At 40.1% G+C, this 25,593-nt stretch overlaps 1 protein-coding gene across 1 annotated transcript in view; it reads right to left on the minus strand.

Moving 5' to 3' along the window:
• The window catches only part of tgfbr3 (transforming growth factor, beta receptor III), a 71,004-nt gene extending 45,411 nt beyond the window's left edge, over nt 1–25,593 (minus strand). The window contains 3 exon segments of the mRNA XM_085150399.1: nt 1,253–1,440; nt 20,990–21,167; nt 25,371–25,593. Of these exon segments, the coding sequence (XP_085006525.1) occupies nt 1,253–1,440; nt 20,990–21,050 (249 nt within the window). The 5' untranslated portion in view covers nt 21,051–21,167; nt 25,371–25,593.

A 25,593-nucleotide genomic window follows, 5' to 3' on the forward strand; every position in this document is an offset into this window, starting at 1 on the left:
TTACAATTATAGTGATCCAGTGTAGTTTCTGACTGTGAAGGCCACGTGCGCATGCAATACTGAAGTCCATCGTTTTTTCCATAAATACTGACTCGGTAATTTATCAACTGGATAATAATGTTTATCTTCAAGACTCGCAATGTAAACTCTGCTAGTCACTATAAAGGAACATAAATTCTTTCGACATTGCACCATTTTAAGTTTAATATTACATTACATTTTTCCTTAAAGGTGAGGCTTCAGTTGTTTTAGTTCAGTTTAAGCTTTGTTACTGGCCGAGTCATTCCTTTTATCATGTGTGTGACGTACGTAGCTCTCGTCTCGTGAGTGGTTCACGACCACTGTGAAGTGCCCACCGACAGCGATGACTAAAACGTCTATAATAAGACATAAAGTGTCAAGATATGCATAAGTTTCCATTTCACAGCTATTTAAATGTTTCCCTCTCAGCCACCCAAATAACATTTCTTTATTTATGTGCTGATGAAGCATACCCACACACACTGTGCTTCTGTACATTTAGTGGCAACACTAAAGCTTACATCAGCAACACAACTGCAATGACAAGTCTATACATGCTGCTTTTCACACTTCTCTAACTGAGGGGGATGAAGGTTTAAAACTTAGACACCGTTGTTTTGAAGGACGTGGGCCTGTGATTCATCTCCAAACTATGGCTGATGATTGGGACTCCAGCCACGAGATGTGCCGTTTAACACCCGAAGATAGGGAGCGGTTTTACAATTAACATCAAATACAGGAACACTATCGGTAGATGTGCTGACAGTTTAAATGAGTTTAAATGAGGCAAATGGTGGGAAAATACCTGGTGCTTAAATGACTTATCACTGTGTTAGTTACTCATGCTAAAAAGGTATTTCTTTGAAAGCTCACCTGATCGTGATGTCTGACACTGTTTTTGTTTTTTGTTTAATGAGTGGAATCAATAAAATACAAAAGGCGTTCACTTTTGCCAAGAAGTCTCCTTGAAGTAAAATGGAAAATAACTGCAGCCATTATCAGAACTGAGAAAACTAGGGCAGTGGAAATATTACCACAGCAGGTCTTACAATCTTCATCCAGCTTATGGCAGGTCACTTCTAATTTGAAATTCTTGCTAAATTGAAAAATTAATATAAATAAATCTATGAATATAGTTTCTCTGCCTACTAAATTTTGATCAACATTAAAGCATTTACAGGTTAACTTAAGACAATTTAAGTTTCAGGTTCTTTGACTAAGGATGACTCACTTTTACTGGAGAGTTGTCTGGTCCCTCATGAGCATGTCTTCTCAGGTTGATGATGTGGACCTCCTCAGGCAAGCTGGTGGTGCCCCTGCTTGCACACCCTGACAGGATAGTGAAACTCTTCAGCATGGCTTGCACTGGGTGTCCCGTCCCCACTGGCAGCAACTCACATGGGCTGCGAAACAGCGGTCCTGCAGCAGAGAAACAATGATCCTTGCAATAAAAATAAATATTAAAGCATGTGTATGATTCATAGCCTCATATATTGCTGTCAATTTAAATCCAAGCAACATTCTTGAGGGCTTAAAAGGGAAACTAACCTACGAGTGACAAAAACTGCAGTCCCTTAAGTGGCCACTTGAGCAAGCCATACCCCATAGACTTGTATGTTAAAAAGCACAGCTTAACAGCAGAAAAATCCTATTTATAGCCTATTACAAAAGCATTTTACCTCTCTATATTTAAATGTCTCCTTCATAACTGCACAGGAAGCTTTTTTAAAAAAAATAATTCATTCACTTTAACTTACTAAAGTTAAGTTTTTGTTTTTTAATCTTGACACAGGCAGCTGTAGTTGCCACCTTGTCCTCACAGAACAATACATTTCATCTGTTTATGCTGTCGGTACCTCTTGGAGAATATCTGATAGGATAATCTGGCCAATAATATGTAAGAAGCCTGTGCTCCAGTTTTTTTGTTAGTAAAATGCTTCTATATTATTAGTCTGTTACTGAGCATTTATTGTCAGATATGTCTGTTTATTAGACCTTACTAACCTTTTTAGTGTGAGCGCATAACTTAGTACTCCTACCTCTCATCCACTGTAGTCCACAGGTGGTTTAGCTAGACTTTTTTTTATGCTAAAATTGGATTTTATGAGGTGAAACTTTTTAACAATCATCAAATGCAAAAAAAAAAAAAAAACAAACAACCAAAAACTACATGTCAGTAGAATGACTGGATACATTTGTTTTTCTGATTCCCCTACAGTCTAGGTTTTTCCTTTAAATGGTGCCATGTCACTCACTCTAACTGTATGTATGCTGAGGACCATGAAACACAAAAGCATCATCATCCCACAGGATTCTAAATATAAATGCCCTAAAGTAACTTCACCGATTTCCTGCAATGGTTACATTTAACATTCAACAAGAACCAGGATTTGCAGTCCACATCCTTTAGAGTCTGAGCAAAGGTCTACAGTACTGATTTAGTTCATACTTTACAACTTTGCATATGTCAGCAAGAAAATAGCAATTTCCTGAACAATCAAAATATCTGGTGAACACTTGTGGTGTAACAAAACTGCATAAACTAATTGTTGTTAAGGTCAGTCAGTAGGTTTTACCAATCATGGAGACTATTTTAAAATCTGAAATCTTTCTATTCTTAAAATCTGAGGTCTTATTTACTGCGAACCATCCCTTGTAGTTGATACCTTCGTAACCTGATGCCCACAGTGTGGTTTGAGCCAATGCTAACTGACATTGGATCAGATACAGATGTAGAGAAAGAACCGTTCATGCTCATGTTCACATAGTGGGCAATTTAAGGTTGCCAGCAAACCCAATCTGCATGTTTTCAGACTGTAGCAGAAAACCCATGCAGACACAGTGAAGCCATCCAAATCCAACAAAGAAGGCCCCCAGCTGACTGGGCTCCTTACGGACTGCTAGAAGGTCGTGCATTTACTGACTGGCTGAAAGATTTAGGCCTTCTGTGGGATTCACAGAACATAGTCACCACCTTAGTCCATTTGCTTATTGCCCAAGTTGTTCCCACACATAGACTTTACCTGGGCTGGCCAAGTGTCTTCGGAGTCCTTTATTCTTTTAGTCTTTTCTTTTATTTTGTTTTATCTGTCTGAGAGAACAACGCCACCCACGAACGGACAACCTTCTCACTTTTTATTTTAAAGTTCACCTGGTGGTAACCAGTACTGCTCTAGAGAACGCCTTGTCCCTTAAATTCCACTGCCTGCAACTGATATCAGTAGTCCTTGTTCTGCTCTGGGGACTGACTTTGAGTTGGAGGGCCATTCTTACCAGGACTAAGTGAAGCTATGAGGCTGCGAAGAAGGACATGGACTACTGTCGCCAGCTGCAGTCCAAGAAAATGAATTTGAAGTTCGGTGACAGGACAAGAGACTCACTAGAGAAGCAGTGGATTTTAAGCACAGTTATCCGTTTGTTTGTTTGTTTCAAACAACTGCCAAATATAAAACTGTGTTTATTATTGTTTATCATCATTTACTTTTAGGGTACCTCCTTTTGTCCCAGTATACAACATTAAACATTTATATAAGGATTTTGGTCTTGGTTTCACCATCATTTTTAAAGCATGTCATACAACTGTCAACTCTCAGTAATTAAATGTTCATATTAATAAGTTTTTGGCAACGGGGGAACTGGATGTACACATATCTCTTTTACTTTCCAGTAGATGTTCGGAGTTCAGTCAGTCTGGCTATGCTTTCTCTTCTGCACGGTCAGCTATAATGAACATTTCTATCATCCATTAATGCTGCAATGCTTGACCGGCTCAATGGTTCGTTTAGATTCACATGACTGCACTTACCATTCACACTCTTGCATGATATGCAACTTCTATTCATAGGCCACAACCTTTGTGGTGGTTAACTAACCTAACCGCAGCCTGACAATTTCCTATGCTGTAAATTTCCTTTACGTTTTAAGTGAGTATGACCCACTTAAAGACAATGAGGGTGCATTTTGCAGATGCACAAACCTCAAGTGGGACTCGGGGTGGTACAAGAGAATTTGTTCCGAGTGAGGTAACAAACAGCACTTTTACATTAGAAGGTCAAGTACACTATGAGAAAGAGTTTGGCCAAGTATTTTTTTTTTCTTGGGGTCAGACCTCACAGGCTTGTGCCAGCCAAGGCCCGCTCACATTTCAAACACATCACACTAAACACGCAAAGGCTGCCAACAGCAATCAGATGGAACATTTGGAAATAATTAAAGTCTAAGTGAAAGACAGTTTGATAACAATGTTAAACTCTCCAACTGACTCCAAAAACACAGCGCCTCAGCGGTGGGGTACAGCTAGGGGGAAAGGGTTTGGGGTTTTTTTTGTTGCTCAGAACACATAGCTATTGTTTTCTCTTTCTGTGCCGCCAAATAAGCCTATGTTGGATCAGCATAAAGCCAGAGATCATGTATGGCATAGTTTCCCTCTCCTTGTTGTGAGGAAAACATCAGAGGATTTATTATTACCATGTTTTTCTCAAGAGACAAATCCCAAACTCTTCACAGACAGCCTCAGCCTGGACATTATGCTGCTATGCTCTTGTTTCTCGTGAATTTACTACAAACCCAGAAAGATTATCTTTAACTCTTACTGAAAGGATACATATATTAAAATACGGTAAGGTCTTACTATAGCGATAAAACCACCAGACCTAATGGCAAAAACCTGCGGTGCATCAGTACGTCAACCCTCGCCTAACCCCCCTCCCTTTTCCTCCCAACGGGCCGAAGCCTATTCCCTCCCCAACCATGTCAGCACGCCTCACTCCCACAAACACGTCCGAGGGCACTTCAACTCACTTTTTCCCCTCACACATGGAGAATAACAAACAACTGCCAGACAAACAAAGAAAAACACACGTCTTTCTGGGAGACTGCCAAAAGATTACAACAGCTGCTGGCCAATGATGTGATTTTCTAATTGTTTAAAAATACAGCAGAACAGAGAGACTTATGGGAGAAAAGAGCAACACATGGATAGAAAAGTAGGACATTCACTGTGACATTGGTTTTGTTTTTGTACAAAAAGGCAAGATCGGCCAGTCGGTTGCAAATCTGTACGAAACCTAAGCAAAAAAAAAAACAAATAAAAGTCACCAGATCTGTGTGGAAATAGCCAGTGATATTTATTATTCCCAGAAGATGATGATGTCTCTGGCCAATTACCATAGGCAAAATGTTCTCATGACAAAGTATATCGACAACTAATGTTTTCAACAATGAAAAATACAGCAAATAGTCATGCTCCCAAGGGATGCATGGATGATCACACTAAGTTTCCACAGAAAATATTTAAAACTTTTTTTTTTTTTTTTTTTTTTAAACTTAGAGGAAAATATTTAAAACTTAGAGGAAGACTACCTTATTGAGTCAAGTGAAAACCGAAACCCCCGGCTCCAAAATACATGTTGTTGGATAAATGGGCAAATGTTTTACAAAAAAAGCTAAGAAACAAGGGTGTCTGTTCACTAAAGTCTTGGTGTGTTTCATTAAAAAAAAGATCTATGCAGTGACAAGGCTTAGCTAAGATGTTATCATGTTATTGGTTCATTTTATTTCATATAAGGAAAGGTGTGACACCACGAGAGCAGCGGGTTACAGGATTCATCGTGCTTCCTGTGTTAGCGCAGTTCTGGTCTGAGCGACGAACTATAAAAAACAATTAGCTGTATAGTGTTGCAAAAACTGAAGATTCTCTGCAAAGCCAAAGTGTGAACAGCAAAGGACCAAACATGATCGCACATAAACACGAGGAATTATACACTTCAGACAAAGTGAACTAGTAATAAAGGTATTTGTGAATCAAATACATTAAATGTGTGTTTTGTCAGCGGATAAGCTCCACCCATTTTTCCTGTCACCTTTCCCTTTTCACCACAACCTATTTTAGCCCTGAAAAATGTTCATAAGTTGTCCCATGGGACAGTTTTCAGATTTAAACTGTGCATTAATATCAAATTAGCCTCTTCTTCTGTGCAGCATCATGGGTCCTTTCCAGGACACTGTCTAAAGATATCCATCATAACTTCTAAACTGTAACACCTCTTGTGGAACAAGAAGAGGTCTTTTAACGAATACGAACTAGTTTAGGTGACACTGATCTAACAGCGTCACACAAATACAGAGTGCACTGTTTGATCAAACTGAAACAAACCGTATCACGTATGTCATTACCATCTGCATACAACCACAGTTGACATCAAAAGTTATACAGGAAATAAAACGAGCATCTGTTGGCCCTGCCACAGCGTGGTGTCTGCTGTCACCTTTCCTGTCTGCCTTTCTCCCCCGCATCTGTCTCCCCTTCTCTCCATCCACCTTTCTTTTCCCTCAGTCTTTGGTGGCGGGCAGAGTGGGTCCTGTCCAGCTGCTACTAGTGACTTTAGCTGGTCAGGCAAAACACCCACAGCACAGAAATGAGAGAAGCCGTTGTTCACTCGGTCTGAAAAACAAGTCCACCAGACACTCTGCAGAATACATCCTTAACATCCTTAACCATCCTTAACCCTTAAATTTAAAAAATTTTTAAACACTACAAAATCTCAGACATACTGCAAAAGGCACAGCCCTCCATTATTCTGTAACTCAATCTCACTCCAGTCAGCCATGTCAAATTGATCTTGCAAACTACATAAGAAGAAAAGAGCAGTAAATATTCACCTTGAATCCTTACAATTCTTTGTTGCAGTATCATTCAAAGTAGGGCTGGGCCATATCGTACCGTTCATGGTAATACCGGTATAATATTGGGCAAAGATAAGAAAATGAAATATGGGAAAAACGCGCATGCGCAGTGCCTTTGTTTTCATACACACATAGAGGAAAAAGCATGGTGGCGACGGAGAATGAAAAGGGCGAAAGCGTATCGTTGAATGAAATAGAGGAAATGAATGAAATAGGCAGAGTGATACATACTGTGCTTCAACATAATATTACCGTATTGTGTGTGTATAACGGGCAGCACGGTGGCACGGTGGTTAGCACTGTTGCCGCACAGCAAGAAGGTCCTGAGTTCAATTCCAACATCAGGCCGAGGTCTTTCTGTGTGGAGTTTGCATGTTCTCCCCGTGTTTGCGTAGGTTCCCTCCGGGTACTCCGGCTTCCTCCCACCGTCCAAAGACATGCAGCTTGTGGGGATAGGTTAATTGGATAATCCAAATTGTCACTAGGTGTGAATGTGCGAATGTGAGTGCAAATGGTTGTCTGTCCCTGTGTGTTGGCCCTGCAACAGACTGCGGTTCACTCATCTACAACACTGCATTAGCAGATAGTCCTCTGTTGTAACAGGGCTCAGGGGGAGTGTTTGACAGCTGGCATACCTAAAGCAAAAAAACAAGGGCTCAGGAATAGATCAGACTTTATTTAGACAATAGTGTTTATCAGCAGATTTTTGGGCTGCTGTTCAGAGTCCTGCTGATCAACACTGAAATCTATGGACAGCCACAATTAAACTAAAGATTACTATTCATCAGAAACTTCTTTGCAGGCAGCTTACAAGCTTATTATAAAGTATTATGCATCAGCACCGGCAACTACTGCAAATGTCACAGCGTCAAAACCACATGTAATAGTATATAAAGATTTTGTGGTTTCATTCTGAAAGTGAGAAGTTCTACACAGACAGAGACACATGGCAAATAACTTTCACCGCTACGTTTGTTCCCGTTTACTCTACGTGGGCACACACAGGAAGATGTTGTGACGTGGATTTGTTTGAAATACTTCGTTAAATACTATCTTGATGCTTCCCTTACGATTTACCACGACAGAGGCAGCGTTTATAAAAGATTGTGAACAGATAATGTAGTATCTGGCAATGTATTGCTGAACTATGTCACTGTAGCATATATTTGGGCAAACTGCATCTAAAATGTACCTTTTTCAAAATTTGTTGTTCTGGTTCTGGCCAGGAATGAAACAGGAAAATATAAATGGCAGAAAAAAGAAGCTGAGCTTGGCAGAAATTGTCGAGAAACTCTTTCTGTGTTTAAAGTAGAAACATAGTTTAAAGAGTTTATCTCGTGTCACGATGGCAGAAAGAGAGTAGTCAACAACACATTTAAGACCAAGAAAAAGGTTTCTCCAAGTTAGACTGTTGGGGACGCCGTAGCTTCTGTGTAGGTCTCTGTAAGTTCGCTGATGGACTTAAAGTATGTTTCGGCTGCAAACTACCCAGTTTCCCCTCCATCGCCACCTCAAAATGTACTTATTTATCTATTAGTTTATCTGGTTTTTAACTGAATTATAATGAAATGTTCAGTGATCAGTGAGGCCTGCACTATAACAACATAAGTCAATTTTCACACTGAAATATGCAAAGCAAGGCTCTGGAGTCCCAGACTAAAAACATGGAGCTGAAAATTAGCACAATATGGTGATCAGTATTTGCAGAGTTCATGACCAGCGCTTCCTGCAGAGTGACTGATTCTATATGAGAAAAGCACATGAACATGAAAGAGTAGCACCAATGACTGACACGCACTTTAACCTGCTACCTTTTCTCCTTACCACCCCCTGGTTAAATGTTTATTTCTTCAGTTATGCCTTTTTGAGGATTAGTGTCAAATATACAGACACTGAGCCTAACAGAAACATTGGATATAGTGTGACAAGACCATGTGCAGGAAAAATGTATTTTCTGTAAAAAGACATTAATTATATTCTTTTATTTTTCTTCACTGTCTAAGCGTCACTGTGATAGTATTAGAGCTCAGATAGGAAGTGAGCATATAAATCCATATTAAGAAGGGAGAGACTGTGCAAATACTCACTTTTGATATATTTAAACAATGTGAGGTCCAAGCAGTGATGTCACTAGACACTTTTCACAGTCCTTGGCAGGCTACTTTTGGACCTCATTTGTTATACACTAATATCGCTTTCAGATATTTTGTTCCAATTCAGCAGATTATTCTTCCAGACCATTATGTGATAACGTATAAAAATCCTGCTCTTGTTGTTATATATTCCCTGACTACAAGCTTCATCAAAAAAAATTTTAAGTGAAGAAAACCAGTCTCTATATAGTTTGACATTGTGCAGAGTACTGGTTGCTTTGCAGTTCAAAAATCTGTCCTGTTATTTTCAATTAATAGAACCAGCCTCATGCTTAAAATAACTACAAAAACACCAGGGCAATTGGAGTGGAATTGCAAGAATTTAGAAGAAATAATAAAATAAGATGGCCTGGAGGTAGAAACAATGTTGTAATTATGTTGTAATGCTCTAAATTTTTCTGTTTTTTTTACTATAAACAAATATAGTAGATGTCTGTATCGCACATATCTTTGTTTATTCCAGTAATAAAATACATAGAAACATAGGGTAAAAATATATAAGTGCAGAATTCACATAATGTTATCACTATCAGATCTAAATCCTGTTGCAACACATTTATTTAATCTATAAAACATATACAGTTGGGAATACTATGAACAAGAGGACTAATTTCTCACAATGCCATCTTGAGATAACATACATGTATAGCAACATGTATACCATAGAGGCTGCCTGGGCATTGTACTGAATTTTTTCACATTATGCAACTTATTGTAACTTGTAGTGACTAATTAGTTACCCAGAGCGTGACAGTGTTGAAATCATGACTACGTTTGATAGCAAGGTGATTGCACAGGTCACCTTATAGGAGACAATCTTTCTGCATACAGTAGACCTAGACTGACTGCAGTAACCTTCAGAGAGATCTTCGAAGGTTTGCAAATAACTGCTATCTAATTTATAAATGCAGACAGATTGCCAACATGTTCCCATCAGTCCGAGTAAGTGTTTGTTAATGAGCACGCTTGAGGGCACTTAACTCAACTGGCTGCCAGCTAGTCGTATTCTAGTTCATAGTCATATAAAGCACGCCAGTTGGTGAGCAAAAATGTAATGGTTAAATGTGAATTCCTGTTAAATTTGAATTTTTGTCTACATAGACATCAACAGATATGTGATGTTCGATGATTCATTGCAGTTAATTGCTGTATTATCGGAAACACATTGAATTTAATTGCCAACATGACCTCAATCAAATTGCAGACTGATACCTGACTGTGGTACGATAACATTTATGCAAGGCTTTAGAGACAGTTTTAGTGTGCTTGATAATCTCATTTTTCAGCAAACAAACAGTTAAAGTAAGACTTGGTCTTATTCTGTAAAATAGATACTGACGGAGCTGAACTCTTAAAGAATAATTTGCAGATGAAAAAGATGCTAAATCGCAATATATGTTATTGCAATACTCAGCACATTGGAAAATGCTAAAAATCAAAATAATATTGTTTCGTGAGTGTGTATAATGTCGTGATAATATCGTATCGTGGCGTGTCTGGTGATTCTAATGTCCAGGATGATGATTTCAAATGTCTTTGTTTATCCAAACAACCCTAAGCTAAAAAGGGCAGGTTGCTAATGATGTTTGCTCCTTTAATGACCAATTTATTCATGTAGACAAACTTCTTCTGTCATAGTCCCTGTGGCTGTCCGGCTGACTCATTAAGGCTACATGTGTTATTGTTTTTGTTTCGCTCTCGCTCTCTCTACCTCTCCTGCCTCCTCTCTGCCTAGGCGGAGCTCACCACAAGCTCCTGCATTTGGCCACACACCTGCAGGCAATTACACACCTGAGGCTCACCATCCAGCAGTTTCGTGGGCACTACTTAAGGTGGTGGCTCAGAGCTTCTCATCGTTGGACTGTTGTACAGACTCACGTTACTGTAAGCCTGGCTTTGACTTTTTGTTTGTAAATAGATTTCCCTGGGCCCGTCCCTTGAGCCTTTCTTGAATTCCCAAGCGTGAGTGTTTGACTGAGCAGTGTGGCGAGTTTTTGCGTGGAGCGTGTTGGAGTACGAGAGCGGAACGAGTGTGCGTGTGTGGAGCGTGGAGCACCGAGCGAGCGAAGAGACCCTTCCCTTGGATCCCCGGGCCACTGATCTTTCCCCACACTTTGTATATAGTTTACTTGGTGTTTGTATTTCAATCTTTCCGTCTGCACTTGAGTCCGTTCAGTCAGTCCAGACACGGTCAAGATTGTGAAACATGTATATGTATTTTTACAATTAGAAAACTACCCCCTGTGAGTGGTGCATCTGACGTCACAGCCCTCTTCTACCGTACAAAGAAATATACGCCCCTGTTTCCACAGAATGCACTTTGTTGCTTTCCACAGCATGGCACTGAGCCAACCACTTGGGTACAGGAAGTGATGTCAGTCTGTGTGCCAGTTAGGGACAAATCTGATATTCCCACAAAGCCATTTCCAAAGATAAACATACAGAACCGTTCCCCTGTGTGTGTACACATCCTCATTCAGTTCCCAGTATTTCTTCAACAATTCTGACTGTGTTTCTTCAAATGCAAAAGTAAGGCAGCAGCACTGCGGAGAACTTCACACGTTAACACACACATTCACTACATCGATAGACAAAAGAGCCGTGGAATAATGTTAAGAAAAAGCCAAGTTAATTAAAATGTATGAAGAAGCATAGAGGTGTATCTTTGAGATATGCCAGTTCCCCTGGGAATGGGATTAAATGAATTGTTATATCTTTCCTTCTTACTGCAGGGCATAATTCCCATGGACCATGAACCTTAAAAACCAGTTTAGAGAACATAATATTCTACCCGCTTTTGTTTTCCTAAGGGGGTTTGAACTAAAGAATCACTAGCTCTGCACTGTTGACATAAGCACAGCCCACTCACCCCTGAACCTTGAGCCACTACTACAGGAAGTGAGTAAAGCCTTTCATAAGGGTAGTGTAAGTTCACTTCACCGGCCCTCCTATGAAAAGGATTTATCTCTGGACTGTAAAAGTTGGAGGCACGAGAGGAGGAAGCTGGAATGGGATGAAGAGAGGAGGGGCAGGGGTGAGCCTGAACGCCATTAGGGAAGTCATAAACTTCGCCATCGAAGTGTGAAGTCTGAAGTTAGATATCCCACAAATCTGTCTGTAACCCAATATCACCCAAACAGTCTTTATTGGTAGATTCATCTCCGCAGCTGGCATACAGTAGAAAACACAGCTAAAACAGACACTCATTACACTGGATTATATTTTATCTACTGTTTGAAGGGAGTAAGGATATGCAGGCAAAGCCTCTTTTAATTCTTAAGTATGTTAACAGGTGTTGAGATAATAAATTAACTTCCTTTGGATGTAAACTTCGACGTTGAAAGGCAAGTATGGTCATATCATTTTGAAGGTGTATGTTCAAGAGTGGCCAAATAAAGGGAAACTTACTTTAAACCAGATCAATACTTACTGCTAGCGCCATTTTTAACTTAAGTACACTTAAGTTAAAAATAAATTTCCTACAGTAAAAATTATTTTAATATAAACAGGAAAAAACAAATACTGCATATTAAAAATAGGTTGAAGTTTCTGAAAGGCAGCAGTTAGAAAACACCAAACAACAAAAATAGTTTTTGCAAAGAGATGTCAGAGTTCAACTGCCTGCGATCTTCAGGCAGAGAATTCCACAGTCGTCAGGCCTGAACTGCAAAGAACACCTTTAATGACCAAACGACTCTTTGGGGCTGCTAACATGCGTCAGGCAGTAACCAGTGTTCATATGTCTTAATCACTTCTGTCTCTTCAAATGACCCCAAACTGACTCAAAGCAGTGCATATCAAGACATGGTGAACGACTTCTTTGTTCTTGTCACTCAAGACGGTTCTTTTTTAGTGTTGCTGTATTTTTAAGACAAGTGTCTTGTGGTGGAATGAATGCAGACTTAATCAGATGACTCCCCGAAGGCACTGTACGTTGCATAACGATCTAAATAGCATAATATAAGACATCAATCTACCAAATAATTACAGAGAAAGAAATGGGTTCAGGTAAGTGACTCATTTGACTGGTCCTTCTAGAAACAAGTTTTGCCACTTGGCCACCGTTTTAACAGTTAATACAACCATGTATCTAATTAATGAGGAGGGAGCCAAAACTTGAATTTCAGTAGTGATTGGCATATAAAAACAGTTCAGACCTGATGCAAACCTCTCCAAAAGTTTGGTGAGTATGCCCAAAAATAAGATTTACAATGTTTTCCCACTGCAGGTTATACTTCTACATATAACATATGTACAAACATAGGCGGCATTAGTTTATAAGCAGCTCGAACCAGACTGCCAGCATCATAAGCGTATTTGGATAATCCCACCAGAATTCTTAACAAAATATTCTAATTCATATTATAAATACCGTAAGTCTGTCACCACACAGCTGAACCTGTTGAAACCTGAAACCTCTACTGCACTATGCATCAACACAGCAACATAAATCGATAACATTTCTCACAGTTGGGTTGCTGATTAGCTTTTTGGGGGCAGGATTGTTTTATTCAGGATTCTTTAAATTATGAATAGAAGGATTTCCGAATTGCTTCCTCACTCACTATATGTTTATACACCTCTCTGCGTTGAGCCACTACTTAGTATTTATCTCTGGCCCTCTTCCACAGCATGTCTTTTGTTTTTTCTTCCCCCCCCCCTCAGCCGACTGGTCGCAGCAGATGGCCACCCCTGCCTGAGCCTGGTTCTGCTGGAGGTTTCTTCCTGTTAAAAGGGAGTTTTTCCTTCCCACTGTGGCCAAAGCACTTGCTCATAGGGTTTTTTCTCTGTTGTATTATTGTAGGGTCTACCTTACAAGATAAAGCGCCTTATTTGGCAATGTATAAACACAACTGAATTAAACTGAATTTAATTTAAATTACAATGTCTCTTAGCTATTTTCTGATATATCATTATCATCATTTCTAATGACCAATAGATGTAAAAAGTAAAGAAGAGATGAGAGAAACACTCTTTAATAATGTTATGGGTGTTGATGTTGCAAAGTTTGGTCATGTTTAAGTTAGAAGGTTTTTCTTTGTAAATGCAGATCTGAAAAGATACTTAACAGCTTAGTGTAGCTATGATTTATGTAGTATATAACATACTGGGTACTGATAGTGAGACTGGTCATTATTCATCAGCCCTGACAGATGCAGGAGGTACATGTTGGTAAGTGATAAAAAAACAAAAACATGACCACTTACAAGCAGCATATGAAGCCACAGGCAAGCAGGCAAGATGGAAGCGGGTACATTTCTCCCTACCTCTCCATGCAGGCATAAATCAGAGGTCTTTGAAGAGATGGAAGACAAGGCTAATTCCCAGAGGAACACAGGAGCCACTATGTAAAGTGAGACAGCTGGGAGAGTGCATATGACTAAAGACTTTACTGGCTGTGTTACCACTGTATGTCTTTACTGATGGGTGCTGACATGTGCTGTCTGGACCTATAACATCAAAGCAAAGAAGTTGTCAACTCAATCAAGAAACAAGAAGTGGCTTTTCATATATATTTAAAGAAGTTGTGAATTTTCCAACTGTGGGACTAATGTAGGCTAGCTTACCTCATCTTTAATAGATAACATCAGCTGAGAATTATACACAAAATAATACAGTAACAGTAAAGAACAAAAATGCAAGAAGGAAGAGTCCTATAATGCTATAACAACAGCAACACAAGCACTGCTACAGTCTGTTATCCTGAAATACCATAAGTGGCATGCAACAGCCATCAGCCAACCCAGCACAAATCAGTTCTCAGCAGTGCTGAAACTACCCAAGCAGTACAGCATTTACCATGCAATGGAGAGAAATGTCTGTCTTGCAGCTCCAAGGGCAGCTTTCTCATCCATCATAGATGCCTTCAAAAGCCGAGTTTTTGACAACAGCTCGGCGGGGGTTTGGGAGCAGCCACATCGTCTGCATTCACAAAGATTTAGACGTAGTTGTGGAAGCAGAGAGGTGTGCCCTGGGGTCTTTCTTCTTGTCCCACTAGATATAAGACTCATTTCATTTGTGCTGGATCATCTGCTTTGCCAGAACTCTCGATGTAAAGTATTTAATACAATCCACCCAACAGATTTAATAAAAAAAGAAATCTGGCAGATGGACTGGGGATCAAGTGGAGATGAAATGTTTAAGTTAAGGTGCGGTGTTTTAGTTCAATAACCGCAATGTCCCCGTTATACAAAGAGACAACATTCTAAAAATTTGAAATTTGAAAGAGTGTGTTAAATAGACTATAGACGAAAAAAGAAAAACTGGGAGCCGGCATGCTGATCAGGATCACAAGGAAAGTGTTTCTAGGAATCAAGATGAGCCATCCTTAGCCTCCTCAATCTGACATCTGAATTTACACAGGCACACACCCTTACTTACCCATTAAAATCATAAGTCTTGCCTAGTTAGGCATATGTGGAGGGAATTTGCCAAAGCAATAAATAACAAGGAACTTGTTTAATCAATCATATAGCAGCCCAAAAATGTCTTTGTTCTTGTGATATTTTATAGAACTATCATCACTCATATGTGATAACAGGGGCTTTTGAGAAGCAGCAGGCTGCCATCAACAGAAGGCAAAGACTGAAACAATGCTGGGCCTTTGTGCCAAAAAGTGAGCCCAGTGCAAGAGAGCCAAAGAGGTGGAAAGGGCAAGTCAGACGGCATTTTCACACACACTGGAAGAGACTACATTCCACTGGGCTTCTTCAACTTTACAAAGGGGAGGGCAAAGAAGAAAAATGACTTGTCAAATGCCATGTTGTCTCATGTATTAACACGCACAAAGGAGGCTTGGGAGGGCCTCTTAACTGGACAGAAAGTGTGATGAATAATTGGCCAGTTAGAGAAGACCACAGACAATGAATAAGCAAAGAAGATTTTCAACAAATAAATCAATAATCATGCAGCTGAAATGAGCTCCAGCCTCCCTGTGATCTTGAATTGGATAAGCAGAAGAAATCCTAGGATTTTTTTCTTGTTTTTCTTTGCTTTTTAAGTGTATAACAGCTCACTACAAGCTACTTCAGAACTACTTTCTCTGTCAAATTCTGAAAATCAAGTGGAAAGCATGTGTGTTTGTGATCTATAGCACGGATCAAGCTCTGAAGGTCTTACTGTCATTTTTTGGACGTCACCCTTGTTTTCCAAGGGATTATTCCAAAGCTGCGACATGGTCTTTCATCAGGACTCATCTGGTGGAAAAGGAGTGGGGAAGGTGAGGCCCCAGGAGGGGTGAGTCTGTTGAAAGACACAACCTGGAGGCCTTCACTTTGCATCCCATATCAGGATTTTTTGAGTCATACGCCCAAATTTGGCATCTTTGCAAAGTGATGAAACTACACTTATAAACCAAACATTATAATGTGATAGCCCAAAATGTTTTTTCTTGCTGCTTCCGTAGGTTATCAGAACAGAGGGAGTCCAATTTTTTACTATTACGCTCTCATTCTTCAATGAAGTCACACTCCACATAACTTTCTTACTCTTACTCTCCTTTTTTTTTTTTTTTCCACGGGGCTGTTAAACACAATGGAAAGCGCACGATCACCCCAGCTGTCTCCCATTACTTGCTCTGACCAAAATTATTTACACGCCTGCTTACTGGAACTATGGAGAGAGTGAGAGCGAGAGAGGGGAAGAGAGAAGTTTGGGGGCGGGATTTGGTTGACTCCTTCGGATTTACGTAAGCATCCTCTTAACAGGATGCTGATAAGAAATGACAGACATAGAAGATCTTGTGTCTGTAGAAACTTGTCTGCTGCACTTCACTTAGGCACTCTTCCATGTGTTGGTGAGAGTCTGCTTTCAAAAAAGCTAGTATATGAGTTAGTAAATCAAACTAAATACTCCATCAATCACTTTACACACTTTACACTGTTAATTAAACTGGGTAATACTGCGGTTCCCTTCATTCATAAGTAAAAGCTATAAACACACAGGGCCGCAATGACGGCCTCCTACTTGACAGCACTGTTAAGATAAAGGCTTCACCATGGGGGAGAGCAGATCTGTAATTAGACAGACTCAGGACACCCGTTGCTATGTAAACATCCCAACCACTCAGCGTAGCAGCACACTGCCTCTGCGCTGCGCTGCTCCGGCTCCTCGCATGAATCACTGGGCCACATCTGGTTTAGCATGCTGGAAGGGACTTTGTCGGTTTGGCACGCCGTGCGTGTGTGGAGTGTGTCGATTTGGACCAGACGACCCACGGCTGCGCTTACTTCTCTCCTCCCCCTGGCTACCCCACCTCTCAGATTACAGCGGTTGCACAATGCTCTTTGGCAGTCCTGACTTTTGCTGGCCCTAAGAAAGCACCGTGGATACACAGACAAACCTTTTGCTCAACTGTGGAGAGAGAAAAAAGTTACAACCACTTTTGGCACCGCAGTGACTCGCGTCTGCCAGGAGTACAGAAAAATGCAGACTGAGAGAAGTTGTTTACTCGAATGTAAAGCTGAAAGCGAACATATGCACTCTGAATATGAGCACAGCTCCAAATTCTCTCTCGTTTTGTTTAACAGTCTACAATGAATCGCTGGAGACAAATTTGCACGAGTAGCTTGGTCATCCATCAAGCCACCTCATAAGTAAAATCAAGATAGACAATAAGAGAGAAAGTGCTTTTGCACTCAATAACGCTGGTGTGTTTTTCAGTGAGCCAACACCCCGGCCTTGTGCCTCCAGTGTAACCAGCATCCTGCCAGAGCTGTTTTTGGCAACTGTCTCAAATTAATATCTGGCGTGGCTCCTGAAAGACTTTATTTCACTGTAAAATCCACAGTCAGCCCCAATGTCCCTAATATCCTTCACAAAATTACCATTATGGCATGCTTAGGAGGCGCAACCACAAAATGGCAGCGATCATATTGAGGGAGAAAAAAAACAACAACTTATAAACAGCAGAGTGAAGCAGCAGAGCACAGTATTGAAATATGGACATCAAGGTGCTCTCAGTTTGACTTTTAAGAGTTATGGGAGGCTCAGAACCTGGATTGCATTACGCTGAAAGAAGACTCATTGCAGACTAATCTAAACATTACGTAAGAGCACTCCTGACAAGTTTAAGGGCAGATGTGACTGTTTACACAGATGCTGTGCGATAGTAGGAATAGACAGTAAAAGAGAGAGAGGTGAAAGAAAGAGGCTGATGTGGTGTGGAGTGTCCGTGATGTGGTTTGGAGTAAAGAAAAACTGATAAGCTTCTCAGTGGCAGTTTTAAAAAATATTTGGCAGAAAGCAAAAAGGATAATGTTCTGAATGTGCTATTTGGCATACGTTTTCCCTTAAATGATAGAAAACAACCCCCCCCCAAAAAAACAAATCATTTGCCAGTAAATCAGTGAATACAGTCACTGCCAATACTCTTTGGAGGAAAGGGCATTTGGTTGTCAAACTGTAAATATCTGTCCCTTGTGACTTAGTATAACAATGCGTCTTGCCGTGTGAGGAAGAATTTAGAGGAAAACTTCGTATGGGACTTCATTGTGTTGGAGATCCTGGCATTGTGGCAGAAATTATGCTTGCTCTACCCTCAACACATATTCACTAACTTGCTATTGTCTGAGTAAGAGTCAGCTCTCTGGAGTGCGGTTCAAGCCCCCAGAGAATAAGAGAAGAACTTTTACAATAATTACCTATGGCGGCAATCAGACTGAAACGATGAAAAATGCGAACCGCACATTATTCCTGTGCTGCCACAGAAAAACAAAACGGGATACTGCAGTCTAAATCTGGAGTGAGTTCAAGTCGAGAGCCGTGCATTGTGAAACTGCTTTCTGTAAACAGGACATCTTACATTCTAAAAAAGAGACCAAACGGAATGAACACTTGAATCTGAATATGGTTTGTGCTCCTTTCAAGTCAGCGTGACAGATTTGTCCTCAAACTGTAGGGCTAAGTGTCAGGATGGGGTCAGTACACTATGGGATTTGTTCAATTTACCAAACAAAGAAACCCACAGTTGAACTTTGCAGCCAGTGTAGATGTAAAAGCAACGAAAGTTCCTCTAATTACCTCTCATGGCCAACTCCACAACTACTTGAAACTCCACCCACTTCTAGTCAACACAGATGTGGCCACAATCGCAGACTACTCACCCGAAGCAGAACATCAACAATTCTCCCAACAATTTTCAAGGGACTGGCATGAAATTTGGTACAGATAATACTGGAACAGAGGTTTTTAGTTTAACGCTATTAGGATTGTTTTATTCCCTTGAATTTCTACGCATATGCAGTCCTATTTGGATATTGAGGAACAAAAGTGGTGCAAATATTCATGGCACTTTATCTTCATTAATAAAGATAAATCGTGATGGATCTGAGACTGCAAATAGGTTGACATTGTTAGGGTTTTAGCGAAATTCCCAGAAACTCTAATATCCAATTTCTCTACATTTTACAAAGTGATTGACACAAAATCTGCTAAAGACATTCATGTTCCCCAGAGGAAGATCCATGGTGGATTAGATTTTTTTTAAAATTTGGTCTATAAATGTTTTTAAAATATTCTGGTTTTCAGTTACTGGCTACCAGTTGCTAAATTGCCATTCCAGTTTCTCCACACCTGTGAAACTGACAAGTTTTTATGCTTCCAAGGGGGTTTATTCTGATGTCTTCATAGATCCGTGCATCCATCCTCTGCCATCCAGGTCTGGTCCAGACAGCAGTCTAAAAAGAGATTCCTACACCACTCTCCAGCTCTTCTGGAGAAACACTGAGTCATCACCAAGAGATAACATCTCTACAGAGATTTAATCTCTCCAGCAAGCCCTTGCTCTTCCCTGGGACTCCTCCCAGTTGGACATGATCAGAACACCACATCTAGGAATTGTCCAGGAGACATCACCACCCAGCAGATGCTTTTTTAGGTGAGAATAAAATCGTCACACGCATTCTTGCCCCCTCATGATGTACTCTATATATTTTGCTGATCCTCTTTGAGTATTCATCCATCAATATTCATATGAGACTTTGCTCTATCTTTAAACAACATGCAGAATGTACAGAGTTTTTTTTTTTAAAGCAGCAAAATTGCTAAGAGAAAAAGATAAATGTAACCTTTTAATATCAGACTATTATAATTGTCACTGTGTGCATGTTAGCATGATAATGCCTTTTTTTTCCTTTGTACTGCTCAAGTGTACCAAAGCAAAGTCTCAAAGAGCTGATATGACTGCAGAGACTTGACTCTCTGTGTGGCAGGACTGTTTTAGGAAGTCTAAAGGCCGCAGTATACCCACGTTTCAGAGAAACTTGTATTTATACCCATGGTTACGGCGCAGGAAGCTGCTGCAGTATTTTCCGAACAATAGGTGTCACCACTCAGATAATATCACCACATAAGGGCTGATATAGGGGGAGAAGAAGTTAAAATGAGAAGCCAAGACTTTGTCGAGTGTTTTCTGCGAAGTTTTTCGACAACCTCTCGAGTTTTCAAAAACTGTCAACCTGTAGCACATACAACTACCTGTGTAGTAGTTTACTTGGCTATTTTCTCTCTCTTTGGTTTGTCTGTATCACTGCTGTGAATTACGGAGTACTTGGCAGAATCTGAGTCTCATTCCACCCAATCTGAAAGATACACGTAGGCCTGCTGAGTGTTTTGTATTCTCAGATCGAACTTGTCAGCACTTTCTTTAGTATAAATCCCCCTTACTCATGACTCTGACAAGCACTGTCTAGAAAGGCATGCTGGGAGAAGGGTGGAAAATCCCATAGCATAGGCAACATTTTGACACCACAATGTGTCAACACCATAACACCATAAGAATTTTTGCAAAGTTTGTATGATTACAACAATTCTGAAGCAGAGCCAAACATTCAGAATAATTAATAAGTTCCATCTTCCAAAACCATACTGGAGTTGTTAACGCCGAGCTAAATGAAGCACTTTCAAGTAACAAGTAAATTATCAGGGTTTATTTTTGATTATTCATCTCCTCTAACACTATAAACTAAAATCATGGTTCACAAACTGAAGTATGAAGCAAACTTTGGTTCAGGAGATGTTTTTGCTCTTCCGGCCCAACCACTTATATAGATACAAACAAACACACATATATCTGATAACACCTAGTCTCACACGAAAAGCATAGGAAGTGGCTTGAAATGAAATAAACATACCTGCAGATGCCAGGCAACATATTGCAAGAAGCATCAAGGGAATATGGGACCTTGTAGCCATTTTATTATTCTGCAGATTCCAGTATGATAAAAGTGGATGAACTAGCCGTTCTTCAGCGTCTCACAAAGGTTTCCCTTCTTGAGAATGGGTCTGCAGAAAGCCACGTTCAGGCTCCAGCTGCAAGTGAACAAAAATAAAAGATGTCAACCAGAAGAAGCAGGTTCAATTAAAGCATTTACAAACAGCAGGGAACTGGGCTCTGCTTAATATACAGCGTGGGAGTGATGAGATGAGACAAGAAGAGAGGCACTTAGGAGACCAGGGGATTAATCTGGGAGGGTTAATTGGAGGTTATGCATGCTTCAAAGGACCATGCTGCACACACCTTCCAAGCCTGTTAGAGTGTGCAAGTAGTTTGGGATGGATGACTGACTTGCTGGGTGTTAACAGTCCAGAACATGCCACAGGTTATTAACACACTTTAATTTAAAGACTCAGGAAACTCTAGTGGGGTCTTGAGTAAGCAGCTTAGTACCACCGCACTAATTACCATGACCCTGACTGAAGTTTTAACTTAATCTAAGTGTAAACAGTGACGGCTATGACAAGGGGAAAAATTAAATTCATGTACATTTATAAACAAAGACTATCCAGAATTTTTCAGAGTTTCTCTCAGAAAGTGGCAGAAGGAAAAGTCCTAATCATCTTGCATAGAAAGGAAAAGTTTAATTATGAAAATGATTTTTGTACACTGAAAAATTAAATAGTTTTATTCTAGTTGATAAAACTGAAAAAAAAAATCCTGCCACTATAACCACATTCCCCTTCCTTCCGTGGCAAAGGTGGTGGAGTATATAAGCAGTGCCAATGACTCAAGAGTGGCGGAAAAAACAAGAAACCAAAACTGATTTCTAGTCTGAATCAATCAAAAAGGTCACCTGTCTAGGTTTCACTTTTCAGTTTTAAACGAACCGAACAACGCAAACGCATTTCCCAAGTGTAAACTGTTGCAAAGCTACAGACGGTTAACATGCAAGTGGACAAATAAGCTTATGAAAGAAAAGGGTAAAAGTAACATCCACTGGCCATATAAGGCTGTCAAAAAGGACTAAGTAGCGTGCAATGTCAGTGTGTCTGCTGGCAAAACCACCCCATGTCAGCTACCTTTGGGAAAAACCCGTTATAAGACGCTTGCAGCTTAGATGCTTTTTGACAAATATATTTAAACACATCCTGAAATGTAGAATCATTATATTTTGTAAGTTCTTTTGCAATAATTAAGAATTAATTTTCATTTTTTTATTGATTTTGATCAAATCTTTGATTTAGCAGTATAATTGTAATCATACTTGGTCCTTTTTCTTTTTACAGAAAAAATTAATGAGGCAGGAATGATTGAGTCAGGATTTAGGCTCAGACGAGCAGGTGCCTTTGACCATGAAGTCCATCTTGCAAAAACAACTGTGTGATATCTGCAGCCGCAGACACGGCTATTACAAGTATATTTTAATGCATTTTTATCAAGGTTATAAATTCCAGTATCAGCAGCAGAAAGATGCCTTCAAAACAGTGCATTATAAGAGTCAGACCAGAGAAGCGCAGAACAACTTCAGAGCAGCAAAGCAGATAAGGAACACATGGCCATGCTGTTCTTACATTCTGACAAGTATTAATAAAAACAGTACACTGGAACCTAATATATCCAAATGAAAGCAAGCAAGCTTTTCCATTTCCAATAATCCAGCTCGTTGTTTTTCAAAGGCTAAATCAAGATTAAAACGTGGACTTCTGAAAGATTTAACGTGTTCCGAAGAATCCTTTTAGCTCTTTCTAATTCTCAGTTATTACGTGGGTATGTTCTGTAGATACAATCAAAACATGTCTCTAGAAAGATATGGTCCGCAGAAAAAGTTGTGCAAATTTTTTCTCTGAGTGATGTCTGACTCTTTGTGGCAAGAAAAGTGAAACTGCTGTCATGTTAGAAGTGTTGTAACAAGAACTGCAGGTGCTCACACTTTAAAGGCACTGTCTATAACTAGTATAGAGCTGTGTGGAAGAAACACATGTGCATCTATATAACCTGTGGTGAGCTATACAGTGTATATAGGAAGTGATGCACAAAGTACTGAGGTGCATCACTCTGCAGTGCAAGCAGCTTGCACAGGACAAAAGGGCCTTTCACTGTGTGGCAGCTGCAAGGGCTGGGAAGTCATTTTGGAACATCATGACAAATATTACACTTTCAGCTTGTCAGTGAGAACCCGAGCGCTCTGTTTGATTTATGCCGCTCCTTGACCTTCATCTCCTTACTGACTAAACAAAGCTAAACTGTGTTGCAATACCTTTTGGGAAGCAAAGACCAAATCAAAGGAGACTTTCTTTACGTAAAACAGTGTGTAGCTCTTTTGATGTATCTATGGTTGGGATCACATTTGCACTGGGTTAGAATACTAAGAAAGCTGGTGGTAAAACAGCTTCTAAAAACCTATGTGCAAAAGATTTAGTCATAGCCTTTTAAAGCTGTTTTGGGTTGGAGAAGGTTTTAACTCTATGCTATGGTGATGGTTTTGTTGCAGCAACAACTCAAATCACCTCATGTGACTTCTTCTCAACCCTGACTGTCTAAGCCGAGCAAAGTATTTCTCTCAAAGAGAATCTGGAAAGTACATTATAGCATGCAGACCCCAGACTGAACGTACTGAACATCAGTGAAACCAAGCTGAATACTTGTGGTCAGTTAAGTGTTAAAGGCCTGGCTTATATCTGTGTCATCACGTATGCATACGCTGCAGTTAAGCGATGTCAAGACCCAAGTGCATTTACAGGGTTCCTGTAATCGCAAAGCCATGCGTGAAGAGAGCAATAACACAAAGGCTGAGGTCTGTGCTATATAGTGCATCTTGTGGTGTATGAGTAAGATACTCAGGATTAATACTCATAAGTCATTTTGAAAACGATGTGGTCATATGAGCTTCTGAAAGAACTATAGTGAGCTCTTCTGCACTTTCAGTGTCTATGGACTGTCACGAGACTGCAATTTCAAAGTCGATACCGATACCCCTCAAAATTTTAAGATTGTCTTAAGGTTGTGCAAAACTGTCTGCGATAGTTTGTACTGCGTTTTTGGTGACATCAAGCTATATTTTTGTTGCTAATCAAATAGAGCTGGTAAAGTAAGCCGCAACTGCTTCTGTATAGCAGCTGGCAGACTTTTCTCAGTTTTGATCTGAGACTGTGTTCCCCTGTTAATGTATTAATGTTACAGATAAAATGTCACAATGTCTCATTTTCCCCTTAGAAAGTATCAGGGTTTATCCTGCATTGAAATGGGCCTTTGGTGGGTGGCATGTAAACACAGGCACAGAGTAAAAGCAATAACTCTGTTTTACTATAATTAATGAATTTTCAGCCACTTGGTTAACAAAAACTTTAACAGACTTGAATATTCTATCAACAAAACATTTTAAAAACAGATTTTTATGACAGCACTGGCGATCTTATCTCCAGACTGGTCTTAAAACTTAAAAGATGGCTTACAAAATGTTCCATCTATTTATGTAAACATCCATCCATTTTTCCATTTCATTTTCATTAATCCGTATCCAATGTAGCACAGAAGGGGGCTGGAGTCTATGCCAGCCGACACCGAGAGGGAGGGATTGCCAGTCCATCACAGGGCGATAAACAAGCACAGAGAAAGATAAACAAACAATCACACTTATGGACAATTTAGAATCATCAGCCTAACCTAAAAGGCATGTCTGTGAACTGTGAGAAGGAGTCGGAGAGGCCGGAGAGAAGCTAAAAGAATAGAGAAAATATCCTAAGCATGAGCAACCATAACATACAAGTACACCGTGACTGCCAGAGTAGTCCTGTCCATTTTAATCCAGTGTAAAGACACGTGTTGACACTCTTAAGTTTTTCTCTAAACTTCTTGCACTGTCAGTCACGTTTGTGCCCACAGAAGCGCGCGGGCGAGAAGAGAAAGCACACCCGTGCGCGCGCACACACACAGTATCGTGCTGTTGTCACTCTGAAGGGAATACTTCACTCAATGTTTACCTGTGTTTTTCTTTAAAGCAGCTGTCTTATGAAACACAACCAAACCAGCAACAAAGAGAATTTAAGCAAGAGCTCTGTGCTGTTAGCCCGTAGCTTCAACAACAGCGGGAGAAAGCAGGAGAGCATGTCAGCGGAATCATGACAGATGTTCTGCTGGAGTTTTGAGCGGCTAAGTACACTGTAACTGTAAACAGCATTTTCAAGGGATTCACACCCACAGTGCTGCCTGACATTCTTTACATAAACCTTATCTTCTGGACAAAAGCTAAGCGTTATCTAGTCAAAACCTTAGGTCTTGAAAACAAGCGGACATACCATGCAGAGTCTTCAGAAAATGCCCAAGTAAACTTGGTTGAAGTTGAGGTCGCAGCGCTGGATGCGGATATCAAAGTCGTTATTTCGGCTGCACATTCACGCAGTTATTTTTGATGTAGTAGATAAAAAAAAAATCACAGAGAACAATGTCGACGGGATATTTTATCACTTTGTGTTCAAACAACCGCACTCGCTCAAAGTTTCTAACAGTTTACTACTATCT

The sequence above is a fragment of the Neolamprologus multifasciatus genome, chromosome 23, assembly GCF_963576455.1.
Source record: "Neolamprologus multifasciatus chromosome 23, fNeoMul1.2, whole genome shotgun sequence".
Taxonomy (NCBI): Eukaryota; Metazoa; Chordata; class Actinopteri; order Cichliformes; family Cichlidae; genus Neolamprologus; species Neolamprologus multifasciatus.